General features: G+C 40.4%; 1 protein-coding gene across 1 annotated transcript in view; it reads right to left on the bottom strand.

The window, feature by feature from the left end:
- Positions 1-24,093, bottom strand: part of FANCM (FA complementation group M) — a 77,790-nt gene that overhangs the window by 16,966 nt on the left and 36,731 nt on the right. Inside the window, exons 11-13 of the mRNA XM_075753129.1 lie at positions 21,190-21,424; positions 12,942-13,099; positions 12,179-12,331 (exon numbers count right to left, since the gene is read on the bottom strand). Coding sequence (XP_075609244.1) covers positions 12,179-12,331; positions 12,942-13,099; positions 21,190-21,424 — 546 coding nt within the window. The remainder of the gene's footprint in view (positions 1-12,178; positions 12,332-12,941; positions 13,100-21,189; positions 21,425-24,093) is intronic.

Raw genomic sequence — 24,093 nt, 5'->3', positions numbered from 1 at the left:
AATAGTGAAGAAAAGAATTACTATGAAAGGGCTAAAGGAGGATTTCAATATGTGTAGGCTCTAAATAATTAGTTTCCCTCAAGCTGCGTCAAAGCCCCGAATCAAGATATGGAAGTCTTTGTATGAAATCAAAGAGCAGTAACAAATAACGACCAACTCAATCTGGTCCAATTACCTTCACAAATGTCATCTGAGGAGATTACACAGTTGGTTGACAAGGTAACGGTGTTGATGATATCTGTTTCAATTTATGTAAGTAATGACTGAATGTTGCATAATATTTCAATTAAAGTATCCAAGCATTATAGGAACACAATGTATATTAAACGGATTAAACCTTACTGAAACAGAAGTAGGAGATGCTCCTGCCCACCCAATACACTTCTAAGAGGCACAGCACAGATCATTCTTGGTCCAATATTGTTCTGCATTTTTAAGTAACCCAAAACTAATCAAATTTGTAGGAAAAGATGAGGGCTGTGAATAGGTAAAAGGATAATTCATATCACAACTGGACCAGAGGCAGAGCAGATAAGAGCAAATCATTTATGTTTTCATACGGCCAAACACAAAGCTGTATGTGTAGGATGGTAAGAGGTAACAGAACCGTATCACGTCATCCAAAGGACCTAAAGAAACTCAAGAATGAAGTCCCTGAATTGGTAACAGGGGTATGCAATCTCTTCTTACAGACCTCAGGAACTAGGAAGTGGCAAATGTGATGCCATTTTTTAATGGTCAAGAAGGAAGCTAATAGGTTGCTAACCTCATCTCCATCCTGAATAAATTAGCAGAAGCTATAACAAATAATATAATTACCGGATGAGTCTTCTTCAGAAGAGTCAATATTGCTTTTGAAAACAAAACAAAACAAAACAATCAGACCTTGCAAACTCATTAGATTTCTTTGAAGAGACCAACAAGCAAAACCATTGCGATGCCCTCATGCATACCATCTTCCCAGCTTTCTGAAAGGCTTTCAAAAAGTCCCTGACAAAATCTTTAAAGAAACTTAAACAGAGAACGCAAAACAGGGAAATTTCTTGCATGGATAAGTGATTGGGTACACCACAGAAAGTAGGAGGAGTAAGGAGTTGTTCCACTGAAGAACTTCATTAGGTCACAGCATATACCCATGATTATGTTCTAACTTGGGAGAAAAAAAAAGAAAAAAAAAGAAAAAAAGAAGAAAAAAAAAAAGAAAAAAAAAAAGAAGAAAAAAAAGAAACAAGTCCAGTAGAACTGCTGTGTGCCAGGACAACAGTCCAGAAAACAAATTTAGCATCTGGGACGAACCTTAGTCACCTAATTTCAGGCTTACATGGAGTTATATAACTGTTCTAGTTCTACTTAGTCATTCAAAATACTTTCTCTCAAACAAAATACTTTCTCCCAGTGAGTGTAGTTAATACTGATGGAGTGAAAGGACAGAATTCTAATTATCACATTTTAGCCTGAATGGGTAAAACTTGTAGAATCTTAAATTACCTGATAAGCTCTTCTATATTCAGTGTGTACCAGCTACTTAGTAAGTAGGTCATGCAGGAGTAGAAAAACAGGCATATCTCATATTATTGTACTAAATCAATGACCTTGCTTACAATTACTGATTCAGTTTAAAAAGAAATAGTTTTTTAATATATAAAATAAAAAGGAAAAAGTAAACTTAAGATATTAAAATCTTCGTTTCTAACAAATATATGTATATACACACTCTCTTTTCTAGCATTTAGATTTAAGGCATCTACTATAAAAATTAAAATTAACCTCTCTCATCTGTTAAGCTGCTTTGGATGTACATTTTCTAATGAGATTCAGATGCCTGCCAAAACCCTGGTGATTTTGCTATTTAAAAATGAAAAGATAAGTCTGTAAATAGACACAATATAAATTTTAACAAATTTAACTTCTTTAATCAAAAGATTGATTGAAATGGAGGTAAAAGAAGCATTTAAGTCTTCTGATACAAGGCAGACCCCATTTTCAGAACTGGTTTTGGTTAGATCTAGGGTGAAAGGCTTTTGGATTTTCAGCTTTCATACTGAGCATTAAATCCCGTGAGTCAACACTGCCAATGCACTCAGTCACGTGGGTACGTTCTCTGGTTAACTTCTGGTTTAGCATGAACATTAACAAAAATTACAACAGTAAAGCTGGTGGTTTTCACACAGTACCTTGCACGAGTAGGGAGAGCAGATATCAAAGCAGCATATTCCAATCTATTCAGATGACAGGTGGTTACAATTTCTTCCTTATAGGCGATCAGTTGATTCCTTAATACTCAAGGGAAAACCCCTGTGTTTGCCCTCAACACGCAGAAAACATTCTTTCCTGTATTCTGGACAACAAAATGCTACGCCTCAAATGCTCTCAGCCATGGCCATTCTCCCCCTCTCCCCACAAACACTTTTTTAAGGCTCACAAACATCTCCTAGGCTGTAATTATTTCTTTTACTATATCGGATATGTTAACACATGGTCCCGGAAGAAGCTAAACTGCTCCTCAATTGCAGTGGAAGACTTTTGGAGGATAGTGAAAGCAAAACGTCCAGTCCTCCTCCAGCTCTTCTTCTTCCTACAGAGAGAGCTTCTGCCTTTCAGGAATCCTGCTCGCCTGCTTGACAAACTGGGCTGCAGGCAGTAAAATATTATGTTCCTCTCTGAAATGGTTTAACACAGAAGTATGTACTATTCAGTATTTATTAGTGCCCAGTAATGAGATTGAAGCACAAGAACGCAAGAGGACAAATTCCCACAAAGGCTGCTTTAACCCAGCATGCTGTACCTGACCAAGAACTGACAAAGTCTTCTATAAAGACTATATAGACTTCTATAAAGAAATTATAGAATGCTTCTTCCCCAAAACATGTCCATCTGGGCTACTTATAGTGGGCATACACTAGCAAAAAATTGTGTCTACACCAATGACCTTAATAGCAGTGGATGGACTTTCACTGTATACAAGGTATGTGCATATGACATATTTTTACCATGATGTAATTTTTTCTGCTTTATTTTATATTACTTTTTCTACTGATTTCTGACATTCCAATCCCTTTATTTGAGTAACAGTGATCATTAAATAATGTTTACACAGAATTATCCAAAACAACTCTTTCCTGGCAAAGGCAGCTTTTTCCTTCATTCATCTTTGAACTTACTGGTACAGAATTTAATTCTCCAGCTTTTTAGAACATGCTCACATGGTAATTTTTCATGAAATTTATGACCATCTTTTACTTTTATCACCAAAAATAATTTTTTACTGCCATAAAAATTATCCCTTTTCTAAACCATTTAGCAAATAGGTTAAACAATTTTGATGCTTATGTGATTTCCCTGCTAACCTCCCTGCCATCTGACTACAGGCCAGGAATAAAATAATCAATCCCTCCTATTCCTAGAGCCAGAAGAGGCTCTAGGAGAAGCAACAACATCAAAAACTTTCTGTGGAAGTTCAAGTATATTCCATCAGATAACGCTTAAAAATATATTTAGTTGATTCATGAAAGAAGCCTAAGGGACACAGAAACCACAATTTCCCTCTACCAAAGCCGTGACATTTCTCTTCCTAATGATATCACAGCACTGATGTATCTACTAACTCTATTGCTTTTTTGCTTTCAGGCAGCTTGCCTGGAGTGAATCACAAACCCTCTCCCACGCAACCCCCCGACACCCTTCTTCAGAACCCAGGTCCATGTCTGACACCTCCGACACCAGGCTGGTCTGCGCAGCTGGGAATGCTGGAAGGGTTACTGTCTGCTCCTGCTTAGTAGCAATTGGTCGCTATTTGTTTATCTGCTTGTATTTATTTTACCGATACTCTAATTTGAGAGAGTGTCTGGCTATACAGCAAACAGAGCTACACAATAAAAACACTCAAAAGATCCCTAAAAAGGAAGATTTATTAGCAAAATATGGGGTGTGTACCCTAGCGGTATGGGAACAGGTATCATTAAGAGGCTACAGAGGCAAGAGTCAATGTTCAAGAAGATCTGAAGTGTCAGAAAATAAATTAATCTATGGTTTAGTAACTGCTTATTTTATAAAACTTTCTGGACAGGAGTGACAGCTAGTTAGTATTGAAGGTGTCTGACCTGGTAAACGCAGGTTGTGCTGTTATCTGACGTCACAGATAGATTAAAGCTGACATTGCTGCCCAACTCCCTACCCTGGGATGGCCCCGTGCTCAGTACTGTGGAGATACGCAGGGAGGGAGGGACCTCCATACAGCAACGGCCTGGACACCGATACATCATTTCCATGAAAATACAGATAGCCAAGCATTCCTGGATCCCTGTGACCATAATAACTTCCTAAGCTTACGGCATTTCCATGCCAATAATACTAAAAATACAAGCAGCAGCAGGGACATCCAAGCAGACAGCAGGACTGTTGCATCTAAAAGCAGTTCTTCAACTGCAGTAGCAGTTCAGTGTTCTAAATGTGATTATATTGCACTAAACTTTGTCACCAGTGCATTATTATAATATTAAACAACAATTTTTAAATATTATCCTCTCTCGAAACAGAAACAGTATCTTCAAAGACACTTGGTGTATATTAGCTCCTGCAAGAGTTCCAAGACTATACGAATGGATTGCCAGTTTAGACTTGGCACGCTTACTGTAAAAGTTTTGCCAAACCAGTTTTCTGTAAGAGCTTAAGGAAAAAACAACCAATTATTCACATACATAAATATTTTGACGGTTTGTGAAAAACAGCATACAACTATTTTAAATCCAGAAACCTAAATGCAAAATTACTGTACACACGCACACCTTCCTCAACAAATAAAACAACAATGGAACAAACCCAACAAAAGTCAACAGTAGCCAGAATCGATCCGTGCTCTGCTATTCTCCTGACAGCAGGGAGGGAGCTCAGGAGTGTCTACATCAGTAATGAAAACCCACCAAAAGCAGGCAGCTGCATTCGATGGTGTTACACGCACCATACACAGAACACACATGAAGTTTCTCTTGTCTGTAGATTCAAGTTGGCAACCCCGTATCACACGCATGATATTTTATTTGGTTTCCATAAGATGTAATATTACGGAGATTTTTCCAGAACACAGATCATTTAACTTAGGTGGAAAGAATATTTCTGGCTGGTGTGCCTGAACCCATGGCACGAGGGCTGCAGGAGGTTTCAGGCAGCACTGGACAGGAGCACTGAGTCACCCCTGAACGGAGTAGATACGTTACCTCAAATTAACACAGCTAAGCCCTTCCAGGTGCCACACGATCTGCTCAATCCCCTTGCCCCTTGCACATGGCTGACACCCCAAAATCCTTCACCTAATCACTCTTACTTCTCCATTCTCACTGTAAGCACAAAACCCCACGGGATCATTAAAACCAGAAAGCACCTGCAAATAAAGGTCTGAACAATCTCAGCCAGGTCTCAATTAGTGTTCAGGCTCAAACCATTTGGCAACAAGATCAGAAGAATCAATATGGCACAAAGAAACTATTTTAATTGGAGAGCTGAGATTTCTGGTCTTGCAGGTTGTCCCTGGCAGCCTTACTGTCCAAGAACACCACAAACGTCCCTCCACCTTCACGCCAGGAAGCGCACTCCTGATGAGTTTTTCTAGAAAAAAGAACAAGCGAGGCCACCTCTGCACCGCTTGCTTTTGAGAATCCCAAGACAGAGTATTTGCTTTGATTATCTGTTCTCTGCTGTTTAAGGCAGAGACAATAAACAGTGCCCTGCAGTTCAAGCCAGCAGTTGCACAGATGCATTAGTCCACCTCTCGTAAACACTGTAACGAAACATCATTTGATGTCTTAGATGACTTTCTGCTGGCTGGGGAAGAATTCTCGCCACATCTCAGATCAGGATTTTAGCCAGAGACATCCTATTGGCAATGAGGGTCAAAAAACCCAATAAAATTCACTGTCCTTATTTGAACCATTTTTAACTTTGCATTCAGTGTCTCCTGGGAAAAAAGTCACAGCTGGCTGGAAACACTGTGGTTTCCCCCCAAAACATGTCTGATTTAAAACTTCAAAATCATGGAAAGTCTTTGTGGGTTCTTTGGAATTTTAGGGTATCCTGGGAACATTTTTGCTGCTGTCAGACATTTCATCCCATGACCCCTTCAAGGCAACCTAAGGCAGATGATAAAAGGACAGATGATTTTAGTGGCAGTTGTTCCAGGTTCATCTCCTAAAGCCTGGCTCCCAAGGTGTTGGTATCAGGGACCACTTGAGTGAGAGAGAGAGATGATCCTTCTAAGGGGAGTCTTTGGGTTTTCTTTTGTCTTTCTAGGGAGAATAGTTAATCTGACTGACTTCACACTGCCAACTTTGAAATGGGAAAAAGACACCCCCAGTCATCCTCCCACATCTGACAACATTATGACTTTTTAAAAGTCATGAAGAATCGCCTACCTCCCAGAAAAATAAAAACGCACTTGCACTTCAGTATTTCCTGTTACTTATCCTCAGAAACTTGGACAAATATAATTTCAATAAAAATGATTGCTTTGCCTTGACCTTGTTTCCAAACGGTACAGTTTAATTTTCAAAAATGCTTAAAAGCTATTGAATTATTTTGCATAATGACAACTTGATTTGTTACCATGTTACACAAAAAAATCCCTGCTTGTAGCTAGCAGACAATCCCATCCCATCTGCCCAGTTCTCGTTGCTGTAGTAATAAAGCCACACGGGCATTAAAGGCTTTTCTGCAGTGGATGTGCCTGTTCCAGGGTTCATGTTTGGGATTTCTTCTCCTTTTTTATTTTCTTTTGATTGTGCCAACTTCTTCTCCAAGTTTTTAAGAGCATATAAATACAATATAAAAAATTTTCCCAAACATTTTCACTTAATCTATTCAAATATATCTAAGTCTTTTAATTAACTTTTTAAAAAAATCTATTACACAAAACACAACTGCATAGGAGGTTTCTTGGAATCATTGAATGAGTACAAGGAAGGGAAAGCTACACATCAGTGAATTCCTGAGCTTCCTTCCGTAACAGAACAGAGAACACTCATAAAGAACACACAAATACCTCCCGAGCTGGCTCGTATTAAGTTATTACTAATCCCTGAATGAGATTCTTCCCAAGAAATAATTAGTTTCATCAGAAACTTCCAGATCATTTGGATATTCATGGTAAAATAATGATTTGTCTGGTTTTATATTCTATCTCTCAGTAAGAAAATAATCAATAGAACTGTGGTTTGAAGTTCAATATCTTATTTATTTAAGGAAATAGCTTTGACTCGTATTTGTCTTAAATCCCTTTGCTATTAAGAACTGTAAATGAACGTCAGACAGATTAGCAGGGGTATATTTGGCTATAGAATATTTATAGTAGGAACTTGGATGCACAGTACATACTTGCAAAACCTCTGAATCACTGCTAAAACAATTACTGAGTTAAGACTATCCCAGCCTGTGCGCTGTATATTGAGAACGCGTAATGCATCTGGGGATATGTTAATCTGGCCGCAGCACATGAAGCTAACGCAGGAGGCAGCGGCAGTCTTGGCCCTGAGCTGCCTGTGCCGTGGGCACGCACAGTGCCTCCTGGGGTCTCACTCTGAAACAGAGCAGGACGCTACGCAGGGTTAAATTCCAGTTTGGCAGGAAAGTGTGATTTCAAACCTCCTGGTTTTCCCAATCTCACACTGAAGCGCTCATGAAAACACAGTGGCAGAAAAAGACACGGGCCTGATGTTGTACAGCCCTGCACTTGCAAACACAGGCAGTTCTGTCAGGCGGTGGAATTCTGCCCGCACTGCTAATCGTACCCACACAGCATCAGTCAGGGATACAGGCAAGACATACCCACCTATGCCTTAGTAGGTATGCAGAAATTCAAAACATTGCCTATACATCTCTAGGTTTCTTTAATTTTGTTCTACTTTTGTGTTTTTTTTAATTAATATTTACTTCTAACAGCAAGCACTCTACAATATGAAAAAAAATTAGTGTAGTAGTTACTGCCAAAGCAAACCACCTATGCTTTCCTGTAGGTCTGGCTATGGGCAACGCAGCATAATCAGTTTTTGGAAAAGCTTGCTTAATTTTCGAAAGAGCCTGATGGGAACAATTTTATATGCAATAGTGTTGGGAATACTATATCATAAAGGAAAATCTAAATGTGTGAAATGAGAATACTACATGAATGTTATATTTATTCCAATTTTAAGTTTAAAGTACAAACTTTGAATCAGGCTAGTAAGGAAACATTCAAGCTTTCCAGAGACTATCCCAAGAGGCAAACAGAATGCCTGGGGATGAAGAATCCAAAACAGCCTTTTATGACAATGTAACCCGCTTTGTGGGCAAGAGCAGTGCAAGGGGTGTTGAGTACCTTGGCTTCAGCAGGGCTTCTGACAATCTCATAGCTAAACTTGTGAGATACAGTTCGAGTAAGTGGAAAATTGGCTAGACCACCATGATTAAAGCGTTTTGAGGACTGGTATGAAGTCTAGCCAGTGGCTAGCTGCTAGGAGTGTTTGTCAGAGGTTTTCAGTGTTTAACGTTTTTATTACCAACCTTGACTAGAGTACAGCGTGCACCTGCAGTGAGCTGGCAGATGACAGCAGGTGAGGGGAAGCAGGTGACATGCCTGAGGACAGGGCTGCTGTCCAGAGGGTCCTCATCAGGATGGCAGAAACCTCAGGACAGAAAAATGAGACAGCAGTGTGCCCTTGTGGCAACAAAGACGATCGCACCCAGGCGCCATTAGCAAGGCAGTAGCCAGCCAGGCAAGGGAAGTGACTGTTCTCCTCTCCATGACCTGTGAGACCACCCTTGGAGTGCTCAGTCTACTTTTGGGCCCCCAGTACAAGAAATATTTTGGACTAGATCAAGTCCGGCAGAGGCAGCCAAAACTGTCACAGGGCTGGAGCACAGGGATGTACAAGGGAAGACAAGCGAACTCTGTTCAGTCGCAAGAAGAGGGGGATCTTCCTGCCATCTTTGTCTGATGTAGGAGCAGAGAGGAGAGAGAGCCGGGCTTTCTGGAGGTACACTGAAGCCAGAGTTCATGGGCACAACGTGGAACAAAGGAAATTTCAATTAGATATTAGGAGAAATTTTTTCACCATGAGGGTGATCAAATGCTGAACGAGGAGCCCAGAGAAGCTGTGGCAGTCCAACCCTGGAGATCCCAAAGGCCTGACTTGCCAAGGCCCCGAGCCACTGATCTACACAGGCCCTGGATCGGACCAGCGAGCTCCCCAGGTCCAAACTGAACTGCGCTATGTTATAGTGATGGCCCTCAAAGCAGCATTCACCAACAGAAATGGTTTATAACAGGTATTTAAAGAAATATTTTATACTGAAAGGTTCTTCAGTCTGATTTACCATATAATTATATCCTTTTTTCTCTGCATGCGTTTTCTGATTCACCAGAAAGGAAGTTGTAGGAAGACTGAATTAGGACAAGATTGGTAGTTAACAGGAAAACAAAACCACCTCCCCCACACTCACACATGCTCTCACATTAGCAATATGGAAGTTTGTTCTCTTCCCAATCACAGGGCAACACATTTTTGCTGGTGTAATCCACCTGATGAGTAAGGACTGCCACGGCGCAGTGACTGCTCCACTGTAAAGATAACATACATCATTCACTTCCCTCCCCTTGGGTGAACTGCAGTGGGAATGTATCCTGTCTTGGGAAGACTATCGGTACCTGTCAGAGAACTCAAGGACTTAAGAAAACATAAATAAAACTCGCATACAAGAATCACTGTCAGTGCTGACCAAATAGATTAAGACACATTGCCTCTTTGTTTTTCGTGAGACAATTATGGTGAAGCTCTGATGTCCTTGAACCTTGACAATTTGGTTTAGATATAAGAAAGAGGCAAAAAAAGCACTGAAGTTTAAAAACTGAGTGTCAGTGTCAATTACAGCTTCTGCCTTGTCAACCTTGTCAGACACGGTCAGAGTTACTGCTAGTGCACTGTTTTTTTCCCTGGAAGAGTTCAACAGGGTGGAGTGATGTGTTGTGTTGTAACCTCTCACACGCAGTGGAGTCATTAGAAGGTGGTTTCAGCACACCAGTGACATCCGACTATAATTTGTCCTCTAACTGATGAGAAAGTTCAGCATCTCCACCTCTGACTAGTTAAGACAGATCAGAGAAAGCTGGCTGGAAATCAATCCAGATAATGCCTGAAACTTTCAGCTGGGAGGCAGCTGAACAAGATAACAGGCAGCCCCAGTCTTTGACTGCGAGAGCATTACCTACAACATATCACAACTAAGCTGACATTGAGCTGTCAAACTAGAAATAGTGAAAGTCAACTGTTATCACTTGTTATCAATGAATAGCTGTATCCTGGCCTTTCCGAGGCAAATCTTCCAGCAATTTTCCAAGACTCTGTTTGCAGACTCTGTCTGAAGAACATGGGGAGGGAATTTGTGTGCTACAATGGCACATGGCAGGATCGTTTCTGAGCAGAGAATACAGCACCACAGGCACTGCGTCTCCTGGGTGACCATCATCAGAGCTGAGCAAAACGTGCCATGACAACCACGATATAACAAGCCCTAGTTCTGGGTCCTGCCTGTTGAAGGGACGTCCTCTCTGTTCACTGCACAGTAGAGAGCAGAGGTAGGGGAGCTGGGCTGTCTCATTCCCCTGAGGGACAGTAGGCAGACCTATCTCTGTACAAGTTCTGTAAAAGCAAGCATTTGATACTCTGCTTTGCTTATAATTTGTGGCACCTATTTGGCAGAGTTTGGGGCAGAAGACTGAAGACTCACTTGGTGACTTGCAAATTTGCTCCCTAAGTTATTTTAGGGGTGCCAGATGTTGGTTTAGCATCTACAACTTTGAAGGCGCTTGGGAATCTGAACAGATTTCTAGTATCAACACACTTCCACAAAAGGAACTAAAGTCGCAAATACCTCAAGTGCCTGATTTGGTGGTGAGGAGGGAAGTCCTCAGTTAGAAGAGTAATTCTAACTATTTTAACCATTTCTTTGCCTCTTGCCTTCCTTCAGCTCTCTATACCTGAACTCTGCCCAAAGTTCTCTCTCTCTGGCAGCGTGTTCTTGGCCCTAGCTTGGGAACACAGACTCTCAAAGAAGTCAAAAATGCCATTGTTCTGTGATGAAGCGGAGAAGCTTATCTTAACTCTGAAAGTCTATTTACAACTTTCCATTAACACACTTTTCTAGCAAGGAATACAACTACAATGTCTCTATTCTCTTCCTTGATTAGTCTAGTTATTCAGGAAACTCTGGCAGCTTAGCAACACATTCTGATGACCTAGAAAACTTCAACACACTAAAAAGCAGTATGTGTGAAACATGGAAGAGCTAAACCAGAGGAAAAAATAACGTGGTGAACAACTGAAGTCTTCAGGTGCTGTCAACAGATGCACCTCTACACCCATTTTCTTGTATGTGCCTTTCATTATGAAGGCATATCTGCTATCCATAGCTGCTAGCAAACAAACTTCTCATCTCCCAAATGGTTTTCATCCATGTTTGTCTGACTGTCCTCCTCTTATCCTTTAATTCTTAGGAGTAATTAAGTTTCTAATTAAAGCTATCACAGAAAACAAACTAAAAAGCCTCAAAACACAACCACCTTAAAACACGCAATACATTCCTGCATCATTTTTATCGGACACATTTGATGTACATACACGATACAAAATTATTTCCAATTCCTATTACACTCTGGAATAGTTCTAATATCACTCTTGGTGACTTTGCTCCTTGAGACACACAGTTCTTGTATTTAATGTCTTTCTGTACAAAATTGATTCTTGGATCCATTAAAAAAGAATGATTTATGGGTGGAAGCTTTTCTGTGTAGGGAAACACTGTTGTTAATCACCTTCTGTGGAAAAATGAGCCTTTGGGCAACATGGTCTAGTGGAGGGTGTCCCAGCCCGCAGCAGGGGGGTTGGAACTAGATGATCTTTAAGGTCCCTTCCAACCCAAACCATTCTACGATTCTAGAAGAATTAAGAATTACAGAACACCAGTGAGTGACCTTTTGAAAGAAAATGAAATACACGTTATCCATTTCACAATGCCTAACTTAGCCTCATGCAACCACTTCCCCACTGTTTGTTTCAACTGATCAGACAGAACTAAAGCACTCATTATTTTTTAAATATTCTAATTGTGCATTAAATACTCGTGCATGCTTACAGCCAGGCAAACGTAATCACCTTACCCGTTCATGCCTCATCAGTTCTATCATTTCCATAACACTGATAAAATGGTAACAACGATCTGAGTGATCAACCATAGATGTAGGAAAAGGACGATTCTGCCAAATTCTCCATTCAGACAAGGAAAGTTCGTGAGTTGCCTCCTCTTCATGCTTCTGCAAGTTGAAATTAAGATTGGTAAGGAGATTTTAATCAAGACATTGTTTAGCAAAACTAACGTCCACTTCTCTGTCAGGGACAATAAATACTCTGAATGCAGAAAAGTATCTAAACATTATCACAAAAGTTTAAGTCTGGTCTAAAATAAAAACAATTCCATGCTTTGTGTTGTCACAGATTTTCACGGAAGACAGGTTGTTTTAAGTGGTGAAATGGCACAAAAGCTCCAATTTTTTTCTCTGAGTCAGAAAAGGGCTTGTAAAACTTGAGGTTTTCTTCCAGTTACACTTATATAAACAAGGGAATGAAATAGCACGGGTACAATACCATCATGAATATGGCATCCCGCGTGGAATTCTTAGAAACAGGAACAGAACTTAATGGATATTGAGAAACTTTTAAATGTTTTTTTTAATTTACAGATCTAACCTCAAAGATCCGTTTCAAATATCTAATTCCTAAATTCTTTACCTTTAAAAACCTACATATAATTCCCAAAATTGCATTTTTAATACAGACCTCCTTCAAATTCATAGTTAACTTTGTTACTTAGAGTATCCTTTAGGCCTCATGTCAAAGGAAACATTACATTTAGGTTAAACTCACTGATATTTCTTCCAGGTTTTCTAAGGTTTCAAACTGAGTTTGAGGCAATATCGGTTCCTTTACTCCATCACTTTCCTTAATCCTGTAAAGCCTGTCCCATATTTCAAACTCCTCAGGCGACAGAGACCAGTTCTCATGACAGTGTATTTGCTTTTGGCCTATGGGGGGAAAAACAATAACAGGAAAATGTTACCTACTGCAAGAAAAAGGATACACATAATAAAAACCACTTTGTATGATATCAGTCAAAAGAAAAAATACCTTCTCTGTGCCACAAACAAAACCAGTTATAGAGAATCTGATGTCAGAAACAAGTATCAAATCAGTGTTGTATGTGTTATAATTGTGGATAAATCTACCTCTTAAACAATGGTTTTGAGGGAAGACATCAAATAAACAAAGATATAGATAGATAGATATAAATAAAGAGATATACATATATCAAATAACTATAGGCCTTGAAGACAGTGTAGCAAACAGGGAAAGCATATGGCTTGAATTTTGAAACGTGTGTCTCAGAGTCCTTTGGGGAACAAACTGCAACAAAATAGTAAAGCTACTCTTTACGTACTGGAAATCAACATTAATTTGTTATGACAAAACTTTTTGTTAGTCATTTTTTGAATCCATCTCCTCTATTAAGGACATGCAGATGAATAAGAGGACAGAAACAACAGTACTATGGAAATCCCCCAGGAGCAGGGAAAGAAAAAACAAGCTTAGGAGTTTTATTTAGACTCATAACTGCAAATGGGAAGTGTAGGGCACCGGCGAGCACCAAGGCTAGGTTAAAACCAAAATAGGTGCTCAGATGGCGGCTTACTGAAGACGAGGCCCTGGTGCTGCTTGGCTCTCAGCGAGTATGCTGCAGTGATGACGAGGAAATGGAGTCATTTTTGGCAATCTGACAGCAAGCCTCGATACCACTGCTATCCAAAAAAAATGCCAAATCCCTGAAAACAGCCATCAGCATGAATAGCAAAGGAACATCCAAAGAATCAGTGCTAAGAGTGTGTTAAGAACGTGATTGCTTTTGGTCCAGCTGTGTGAAGCTTGGAGAAATATAATTAAATTGACAATCACTCTGCAGACAGGATTTGGGATGAATCTGCAGCCAACACCCTATTCTGAATTAATACCAGGTAAGAGGAATCAGCCTGTATCTCAATCCTCTCAAGTTACACTTGCCAGAGACTGTCTCCGCGGGATGGTGTGACAATGTTTATTAGAGACTCATAAACAGACCCCTGAGAGGTCAGAGTACTGGGTTCAAGTACTGTTCAGAGTAAGTCTTTCAAAGCTGGAAAAAACTAACACTGAATTTTTTTAAGGTCATAGTTAAAAAAACCCCAGAAGATCAATATGGCTACTAAATTATTTTTGACTCAAGTCTAGGAGATGTTACAGTCCTGTACACAGTTCAAGGACCCAGTACAGGGGGAAAAAAGAGAGACCTGAAGGAAAGGAAAGTTAAGAACAGTTGTCAGCAAAGCATCTCACAGCCTCTCCTCTGGTTGATAAGGACACTTAAGTATTAGGTTAATATCCAGCACCCACACACCAAGACAGAATATGCCAATCTTGGATTAGCCTGGAGTTCTGCAAAGTGCTGTCTGGAGAAGGTGGAAAGGAAAGGCCAGAAAGAATCCACAGTTGTAACCAAAACATAATGCCTTTGGTCAGTCCAAAGTGATTTCTACTGCCTCACTTAAGATGTACCTTCATAACCAAGAAGCAAAAAGATGGCCTACCAAGGAACCAAGAATGCATTTTCAAACAGCAAGCTGTTAGACAGGAAAAGCACTGGGACAGGCTGCCCAGGGAAGTGGTGGGGTCACCATCCCTGGAGGGATTTAAAAGACATGTAGATGTGGTGCTTGGGGACATGGGTTAGTGGTGGGCTTGGCAGTGCAAGGTTAACAGTTGGACTTGATGATCTTAAAGGTCTTTTCCAATCTAAACGATTCTGTGATTCTAAAAAGCGGGCATCAGCAAAAAACTTTGTAGACAAACAGATCTAGTTTGGGTTTCCTCTTGCTCTTGAAGGTGACTGTCCAGACAGCACACCAGAACTTTCCCTAACAGCTCCAGCGATGAATTGTTGCCGTCCAGGCATGTCCAGGGAAACGGCGAGAACAACAGACAACTTCAGTTCTGTGTTACAGCTCCAGAGGACAACTCCTTTTGACAAAGACAAGAGCATCCTGAGGTACCATCTGCCCAAGTAATACACGGTGCAACACTATACAGGCATGAAGGCCTCCAGCAGCTGGCAAAATTCGGTAAGAGATACTTCCCAAAGCTCTGGGCGCAATAACAGAGGCATTAAGTTTCTGTTTCTGAGCAGAAGAGGTATTTTTGGCTGTCAAGAAAGTGGACTCTGTACGTGAGAAAGCACACCAGATCTCCCTGAGAGAGGGGAATGGAAGGGAGTCCCCTTGGTTGGTAAAGCAGATGAGCAATATGGTCCAGTGGGCAGCCAGTTAATGCCTAAGTTACAGGTTGCTCAACTGCTCCCTTCACCAGAAACAATAATTTCTTACAATGCGGGGAAAGGTCTGACCATCTGACCCAAATACGTGGATATCTCTGGCTAAAGGAGGAAGCTGAAGTCTGCGTTCAAAGTCTTTTTCAGCCATACAACCTAGTTGCTGTTACAGAGGGAGGGAAACTGAAGCAGATCTCACACCGAAGGAAAACTACCTTAAAGCAAACTACTCTGCAAGTTCTCACTTCCGCATTTTAACACTTTTAACCCTCCCCATTGCTGTTCTACTCAGATGAGGAACCACGCCATAAGCTCTGACAGAACTAACATGTCACATCACGCGAAGCCTAACTAAAATGGGAAGAAACAGGGATCCAAACAAATACGACTGCTGCCAGCATATAAGTAAAATACAATTTCAGACTTAGGGGTTAGCAAAACCAAGACAAAACCACCCCCCCCCTTATATTTTCAGTGTTCACAAACTACAAATTCAAGACTCCATTCATAACAGAAGGAAAAAGAGCTGTCACGGAGAGTTCTGTAGAGCACTCTGAAATAAGAGTTTGCTAAAATACAGGCAGGCTGCCCAGGGAAAGAGGCATGTATCTGTACTCATCCGGAATCATTACAGCTGAATAGGATACCATCGATTCTGCAAATTACGAAGTGCTTCATTTTTACACAAAGCCACAATTCAGGGACTACTAAAACTCACTGTGTGGATGAAGAAGAATTCTCAAAACTAAAAGCAAACTTAAGAAAAAGATCCCCCCAAAATTCAAAAATACATTGACTAGATTAACAGAAACAAAAAATGAACAACAACATATACATTAGTATAGTTCAACGTATAGCTTAGACCACTATAGCTAGTATCAGAGCAAAGGAAGAAAGTTTCCATTCCAGTGGACAGACTCACTTAGGAAATGTAAAATATCACCAGATATGCACATGTCATTAACATCCTAAAAAGCTCTAGCTTTTTACAGTATTTTGTAGAAAGCTCAGCTGCATACTACCGAGTAATTGCAATGTACCAGGAGCTCTTCTTTAGCTCTCACAGAAGAAAATTCCCATCCTACTTGAGAATGATTAGGCTGTCTGGATAGATAGTTGAGAATTACCATGTCCTGTTGAATGTAGTAATTGGCAACAGTTTATCCCCTTCGTGTGAAGTAGCACATGCTCATTTTAAAGGGTAATTATCTTTAAGAACATTTTATGAGTCACAAATGCAACATACCACCAAAGGCAGACATACCATTAAAATTATTAATGTTATTTTCCATATTTTTCTCCAGAACCAAAATATTTTCCTTTCCCTTGAACCGGGAGGAGAGCAAGAACTAGTCTGGAGCAGAAGGTGGTGGATTTAGCCTGTAGCTAGCAGGGAATGGGTCAGGTCTCAGAGGAATAACCTGTTTATGGGCAAGAAAGAAGAGACAGGAATCACCATACTGAGCAGGACAGTATAGCCAGCCGTGATACCTCAAATCCATTGTCACAAATGGTCCCTCTTCTCACTATGAAGAAAGCTGCTGGCGCAAAAGAAACTTCAACTGTCCAAAGATTTACCTAAGAAATTCATAGAATCCCAGGCTGGTTTGGGTGGGAAGGGACCTCACAGCCCACCCAGTGCCACCCCTGCCATGGGCAGGGACACCCTCCACTAGCCCAGGTTGCCCAAAGCCCCATCCAACCTGGCCTTGAACACTGCCAGGGAGCCAGGGGCAGCCACAGCTTCTCTGGGCACCCTCTGCCAGGGCCTCAGCACCCTCACAGGGAAGGATTTCTGCCTCCCATCCCATCTCCATCTCCCCTCCTGCAGCTTCAGGCCATTCCCCTTGTCCTGTCACTCCCTGCCCTTGGCACCAGCCCCTCTCCAGCTTTCCTGGAGCCCCTGCAGGGACTGGAAGGGGCTCTAAGGTCTCCCCGCAGCCTTCTCTTCTCCAGGCTGAACCAGCCCAACTCTCTCAGCCTGTCTCCAGAGCAGAGGTGCTCCAGCCCTCGGATCATCCCTGTGAAGTTATGCACTACTGATGCAGAATGATGCTTCCTTTACTAGAAGTGTGTGAACGTGGGAGAGGAATGGCGCTTGGAAGAACGACAGGTAAAGCAACGAGCACAATATTGCTGCTGAGGTCACTTTTGTCAGATTCAAACTGATATTTATGCTCCCATACACAGCATAAGCAGCTTGTTTGGGGCAGGCTTGACTACAGAAAAATATGCAATTTCTATTTTGGAGAAGCCATGTCCCTGGCTGAAAAAAAAATTAAAAATCAATATAGATGTAGCTGAAATAAGTTAAAAAAATACCACCAGCTTATTAGGAAAGTTTTGTGTAGCTATCATCCTGAAAACAAAGAAAGGTGTAACCCAAGAAAGGGAAAGGTAAACACTCTTTAAAAAAAATAAGATAAAAATATATATTTTTATATCTATATATATATATAAAGGAAAGAAGCAGGTAGGCAGCCGAATTTTCAGAAAAAAAGGGCAGATGTTGTCTGAATCAGATGAGGACAGTTCTCTACTGAAAAAGGCAGGACAAGACAAAGCTGGTACAAGGCCCATGTAAAATGTTTTATTCTTTGCGCAGCGCACAAAGCTGTGTGCCTTCCTGCTACACAGGTATTGTCAGGACAAGAGATCTGAATTTAAGGAACTGAAGTACATGTGCCTAAACACATCCTTGATTAACTGGCTTTTCCAAAGAAAATAAACATTGAAAACAGCAGGCTTCTGCAATATTTCCATAGTTTTCTGACAACCACTTGAGAAGGTAATGTGCATTATTATGCCTATTTAATTCAAATAGGAGATCAACTCAGAAAATTTGTCAGCCATCCAAAGGCCTTGCCACAATTAAATTAAAAGGCATGAGCAACTGGAAAGGCATAAAAAAGCCACACTGGTCTAAAGACAGCACTGGTATATTTTAGAAAGACAGTAAAAGAAGATTGCATCGTTAAGATAAAAACAGCAATTAAAGAAATAATGTGAAATTATAAAAATCAAACAAAATCTTATAGACAACTCAAGATTGATACAATCTAAAAAGGTGGGAGTAGAGTAATTGTGAAGAACCAGAAGAAGAATTAACAAAATGATATTTCATCTAGACAAATGTAATGCAAAAAGAAAAACAAAAGAAATTATTGATAGTTTAAACTGCCATTTACCTACCAGGAACAACAGGTATGGGAAGAGCACATTTTGGTGTACATTAGCTATTTTTCATCATGCCTACTGTGGTTTCATAACTCTCACAGAGCGGGTAGATTGGCAGAGAATTTGCAAAGATAATAGTGTTAGAGATGATTATCCAGATCTTTCAGCACTTTCACCTTTGCAATTATCTTGTGGGATAGTTATTCCCATTTTATAAAGTAAAAAAAGATAAGCATAAAAAATACGAGCTGTCTCCAAAGATATCCGTTCAGGGATTTTTCCTCCAATGAGTCCAAGCCATTTTAAGCACAAAACTATTCTGTCTTAAATGCTTTTTCATTTTACTGCACTAATATGCCAGTCAATTTTAGCAAATTCTTTCAAAACAAAAAAAACACCCAAAAAAACCAAATGAAAAACAAAACTGAGAGAGACAAAAAAATAAGAGAACTGCCAAGTAATGGGATTTTTGCTCTTGGTGCTGTACTTTTCGAAGAAAAGCTCGTACAAGTGAAGAACACACTTGGTTAGTGATGGGGCAAGACAAGAATAATGTGTCCTGGTACTGACAGATAAAATTTGTGAAAGAGGTTTTGAAGCAGAAGGATATGTAAAATTAATAGAAGTTGAATCAAATTAAAAAGAACAGGAAATACTTGACGAGAAAAGAAGGAAAATGCTTGAAATTACTACGCTACTTCTGCCCATGACACTTCAATCTCTGTGCACGTGTTCCTACATGGACAAACCTGAAGATCAACTGAGCCTCAAGAACAAATGAAAAGTAAGACAGCATAAATAAGAACATACACAGCTTATTCAATACTGCTAGCTTTTTCGATTTTCTAATGTGGAAGGGGGCACTGAAATAAGGAGAGGAGAAGCGCAAAAAATAAAGACTTTTCTTTCTCTTCTTTTTGAGATTTATCTTGAATAACTTTAAAATCAGAAACAGCCACTTGCTTCATACAGTAATGAAGGGGACTTCAACACAAAGCTGGTGCTCAATAATTTGCACTCATGTAACACTTGTTTGCAAGACGGGCAGTCAATCACGTTCATCTTCAGCAACTGATAGACCTCCACACGCACTATGGACTTTAATTGTGGCAGCTGCTAACCTACTTCACACAAAAGGAGCCTGGTAATTACAGCCTTTGAAGTGCTATTCCCTCAGCAGGAAATATGTTCAGCATATTATCTTCTTTATGCACTTACTGCCTCTCATTTCTATTTTCTAGGACAGACTTACAAACGTTCTAAAACGATTATTGTAATTCCATGGTTTGCTCCGCTTGTTTTCTTGCGAGTTGTGTTGTTTATTCCATCCTTGGTGTTCCTCACTGGCTGCCACCTGGGTTGTGCACAGACCCAGGTAAGCATGCCTTACAGAAGGCTCCAGAGCCATAATGGCGAGCGGCACGATCGGGAGCATCATCACAACTGTGCCGCAGCTGGGTCTGCAGCACGTGCCTACTTACAAAGGGTCTGGGCTGAGGATAGCATGTGCAGATTCATTGATCGATGCTAACTCTTTGCCATTACAGGTCTACCCTGCAAAATGGGAGATGACATGAACTGGCTTGGAGGCCAAAGGAGAAGCTGATTTTTTTCTGCGTGATTTTGTAGCTTGCTTCCTCTTTTTATGTTCAGCCTTTTGTTTGCCCTGGATGGTGTTGGAAAGAGATCAGATGTAGATTTTGATAAGAATTTTTGTGATCAGAAGCATTTAAAAACCACTAACTCTAAAATCTAACTACTCCGACACTGAAATTTGAAGCTTCCCAAGTCTTTTAGGAGTTTCTTCTTTCAAGAAGTTGCTATTAGTCTTTTACAGAAAACACTCAACCAAAGAGTTTGAGCATGACAACTTTCAAGTATTTACAAAACCTAGCTCCTTCTTCCTATCTTATAATTTTGTTCAGTTTACTGAGCATTTCAGTGCCTGTAACTGCATCAGCTCAAGACCCATTTCTCTTTTTAAATTCATTTTCCTCCAAGGGTGTGTGCAATTCATAAATATCCCACCCTTGATTCCCCTCTTTCCTCCCCTCAAAACCCTTTAGTTTTCAAGCATTTCTGTTTTGTTGCCATTTACAAAGGTATAAGACAGACTTTTCTTGTGCTAATAAAAAGCATTAAGCCTAACTGATAAAGCTCCAAACCAGATTTGGTACAGAGTTATCACTAAGCATTTCAGTGACAGTTATGCCACCTGACATCGGTATATCAGAAGTCTTCAGAAGACATCGTTAACATTTGCCTCTTCTGTTTGTAGCTGGAGTTTCTGACCTTCAGTCACTGACTCCATGAGAAGCTCTATGGAGAAAGATGCAACAAATGCCTGATGTGAAGTATGGATATTTAAGTACAGAACTGTGATTTGAGGATGTTAAAGGAAAGGGATGAGGAATCAAAGCAGCAGTCAGCGCAGTATCACAGTCGCAAGGCTACAGCTGACAGAACTTACACTTTTGCTAGAGACCCAGAACTCGTGTGAGCACGCAGTTTTGATATGCTGTAATATAACAACATGAGATAGCAGCTTACGCAGTGCTTAGGAAAACACCATAATCCTCTTACCAGTGACACAGGAAAAGAGAGCAGGTTTATGCTGGAGGGAACTAGATCTTCTCTCTTTGGAAAGCATTCTTGAATTACTTGGTTCATATTTTTCAGCAGTAATAAACATTTTATGCAATTTTGGATTTATGCCTTCTGGAATCATACGTGGGCTATGCTGGTAAAAATGAAGCATTTTGTTTCCTGAAATAGCTTTGTGGATGCTCCTTTTGTTAGACTGGCTTTGATTGTAAGTCTGTAAAAGAGAAGATAAATCATATGTTGTCAGATTGTTCTTTCACATGACTCGATCAAAAGTAAAAGACCACCTGAGTGTCTGTGGGGTTTCTCACTATTTTATGTTCCATCATCAAGTTGTTTTCTGGGTTTTTCCTTTCCTTCCCCAAACACAACTAAAACAAAATATGATGCAAGGCCCCAAGAGCCAACCATATATCCTCTTCTGTGAATACTGGCAGTTAGGCCAACACAACTGCTTGTTCAAGTTCCTGAACTGCAAGTTCCAGACTTGCAGTATGCCTCCACGTTATGGCAACCAGAGAGAGGAAAGGGACAGAAGGACGTGGATGAAAACAAGGATGTGTTATTGAAAATCTGATAATGAATACATGAAAACATAGCTACTAAGTTCTTTTTTTTTTTTTTTTTTAAAGAGCTTCCATACTAAAATGTCTAAGTCAAACTAAATTTGATTTATCATCGGTTTGTGCCTAGGTAAAACATTCGAAGCAAATGTAACAAAAAGAAAGGAAGTACCAAAGAACAGTTATAGTTCTTGAAGTTGCACACAGTACAAAATATAAACCAATGTACAGCTTTTTACACTGTAAATAGATCAGAAGTAGGCACACCACTTGAGAGAAAGAAACACAGCCCTTGCCTGGGGGAATTTACAATATGCAGTAGATACAGGGATGATGTAAATTAGATTACATCACAAACAAAGAAAGGAGGTCAAGCAAAAAAAAAAGACATAAGATTATTTGTTAATGTCATATACGCTCCAAGTCCTTTGAATTACACTCCATGTTTATTGTGCAACAGAGAAACCAAGACAAAGATGGAGAAACTAAGGAAAGAAACGTCTCCCCCCTCTTAACAGTTCTTGTCCTAATACTCTTCTCCGAGTCTCTGTGACAGGTCACCCATGGAGACAGCATGCCCAGCTAGGCAGAGCAAGTGCTCACATTATGACAGCATGGCAGCTATGTCCTTTTGAGAGATGATCTTTGGAAGGCAGGATTAGAGAAGATGGACACAAAAAGATGCTCTCAGAATAAAAGCGGAAGAGGTTACCAGCTAGCTCTGTCCCTCAGGTATTCCAATAAATATCTTTTTAATCCTAGAACAGGCAAAAAAGTCTTTTTATGGAGAAAAAGTTGCATTACCAAATTCATTGCTTAACAGAATTTACTTTGCTGTTACTAAGACATTATGTTTCCCTTCCCTCTGTTTCACAGAGTGTCTGCTTGGCCTGACAGGAGCCTGGGAGGCTGCGAGCTCCCCGTGCCCTTCTCTGCACCGGTTCACATCTGCAGCTATCAGCTCCCTTCCAGGCCGATGCACCTGCAGCTGAGCTGTCACAAGACGTTAAAAACCCCAAATCAAAGCACAGTCCATCTCGGAATATGGCCGAACTAGAAATCCGTAAGCCGAATGCTCAGGGAACCCAGGGCATTAGGAGGGTGCAACCGTGTGACGTGTGCCACATGGCTGAGACGCACAGCACTTCCACGTGGGACAGCTGAACCGACGGGGAAACACATGGGGACAGGGTAATAAACACTGCTGTAACAGAAATGCCTGGCAAACTTCAAACTTTCAGACCTCCATTCTCCAGTTTTTCCCAATAAAATTTCTTCAGAAGCTTTACAATTGACTTGAAGTGGTTTGATTTTTTAAAAACAAACAAAGAAACAAAATCCCACGAACTAATATGAAATCATTAATTACTTAAACTGCAAGTTATGTGATGAGGAAGAATCTCCACATTAACAGATCTGGAAGAAGACTCAAAAAAACTCCAAAAAACCACAGCCCAAAACAAAACAAAAAACCCCAAAACCAAACAAAGCAAGCAATATTGTTCAGCAATTAAATTTATTTCATGATCTCAAAATAAAAGAAATTTTATATAATTATTATCCTACCTGGGGGAAGGTTCTGCTTCAAAGATTTCTCAGAAAATCTGAAGAACTCAGTAATCCAACTGCTTAAGTGAAACTCCAAGGAATTTAAGGGACCATTTTAATATCCCATTACAGAGCAGAGCTTTCAGTAATAATCAGTCTTCAGTAAGCAGCACGAGAAAGTATCTATTTACAAGTACTATTCACTTTTATCATTTTTAACTCTTATGCCTTCAAAGCAGCTTTTTAACTCAGGCAGGATTCTTTGGACCGTCACTTAGAATTAAATCCCTGCTACCTACAAATTTAAACCAGAGGCACAACATCGACTGGAATAAATAATAGCAAGACTCTGAAATTTTGGGTTTACAATTGGCTTACACAGATTTTGGACTTCTCTGTCATGAGACCTGATCCAGCTCAGAACCAACCTTGCAGGTAAACAAAACCAGCGAAAAACAAAATCCATTTTCAGCCAGAGCAGTGAGATGTACTCTAAAAAAAATGCCTCGCGTTCAAACAGGGGTTGCAGGATCAAACTGTGAAGATGCAGTTTCATATTGCTGTGCAGCCAATCTCCCCAATGAGTGGCACCAACAGGGACTGCCTTGCCTCCTCCTACCTAAACCCTGCCCCGCCAGCTTCCTTGGATCAGACCCAGGGATCGGGCGGCTGCGGGATGCAGCTGGGCAGTGCTGGTACAGCTGAAGGTCGGTTCCCCCACCTTGGATTTCCATTGGTACATTAGTTTCCCAAGGGGAAGTCTGCACTCAGA

This window comes from Balearica regulorum, chromosome 5 (assembly GCF_011004875.1).
Source record: "Balearica regulorum gibbericeps isolate bBalReg1 chromosome 5, bBalReg1.pri, whole genome shotgun sequence".
Lineage (NCBI taxonomy): Eukaryota > Metazoa > Chordata > Aves > Gruiformes > Gruidae > Balearica > Balearica regulorum.
The sequence above is the reverse complement of the archived record's forward strand: the minus strand, read 5'-3'. Positions and strand labels throughout refer to the sequence as shown.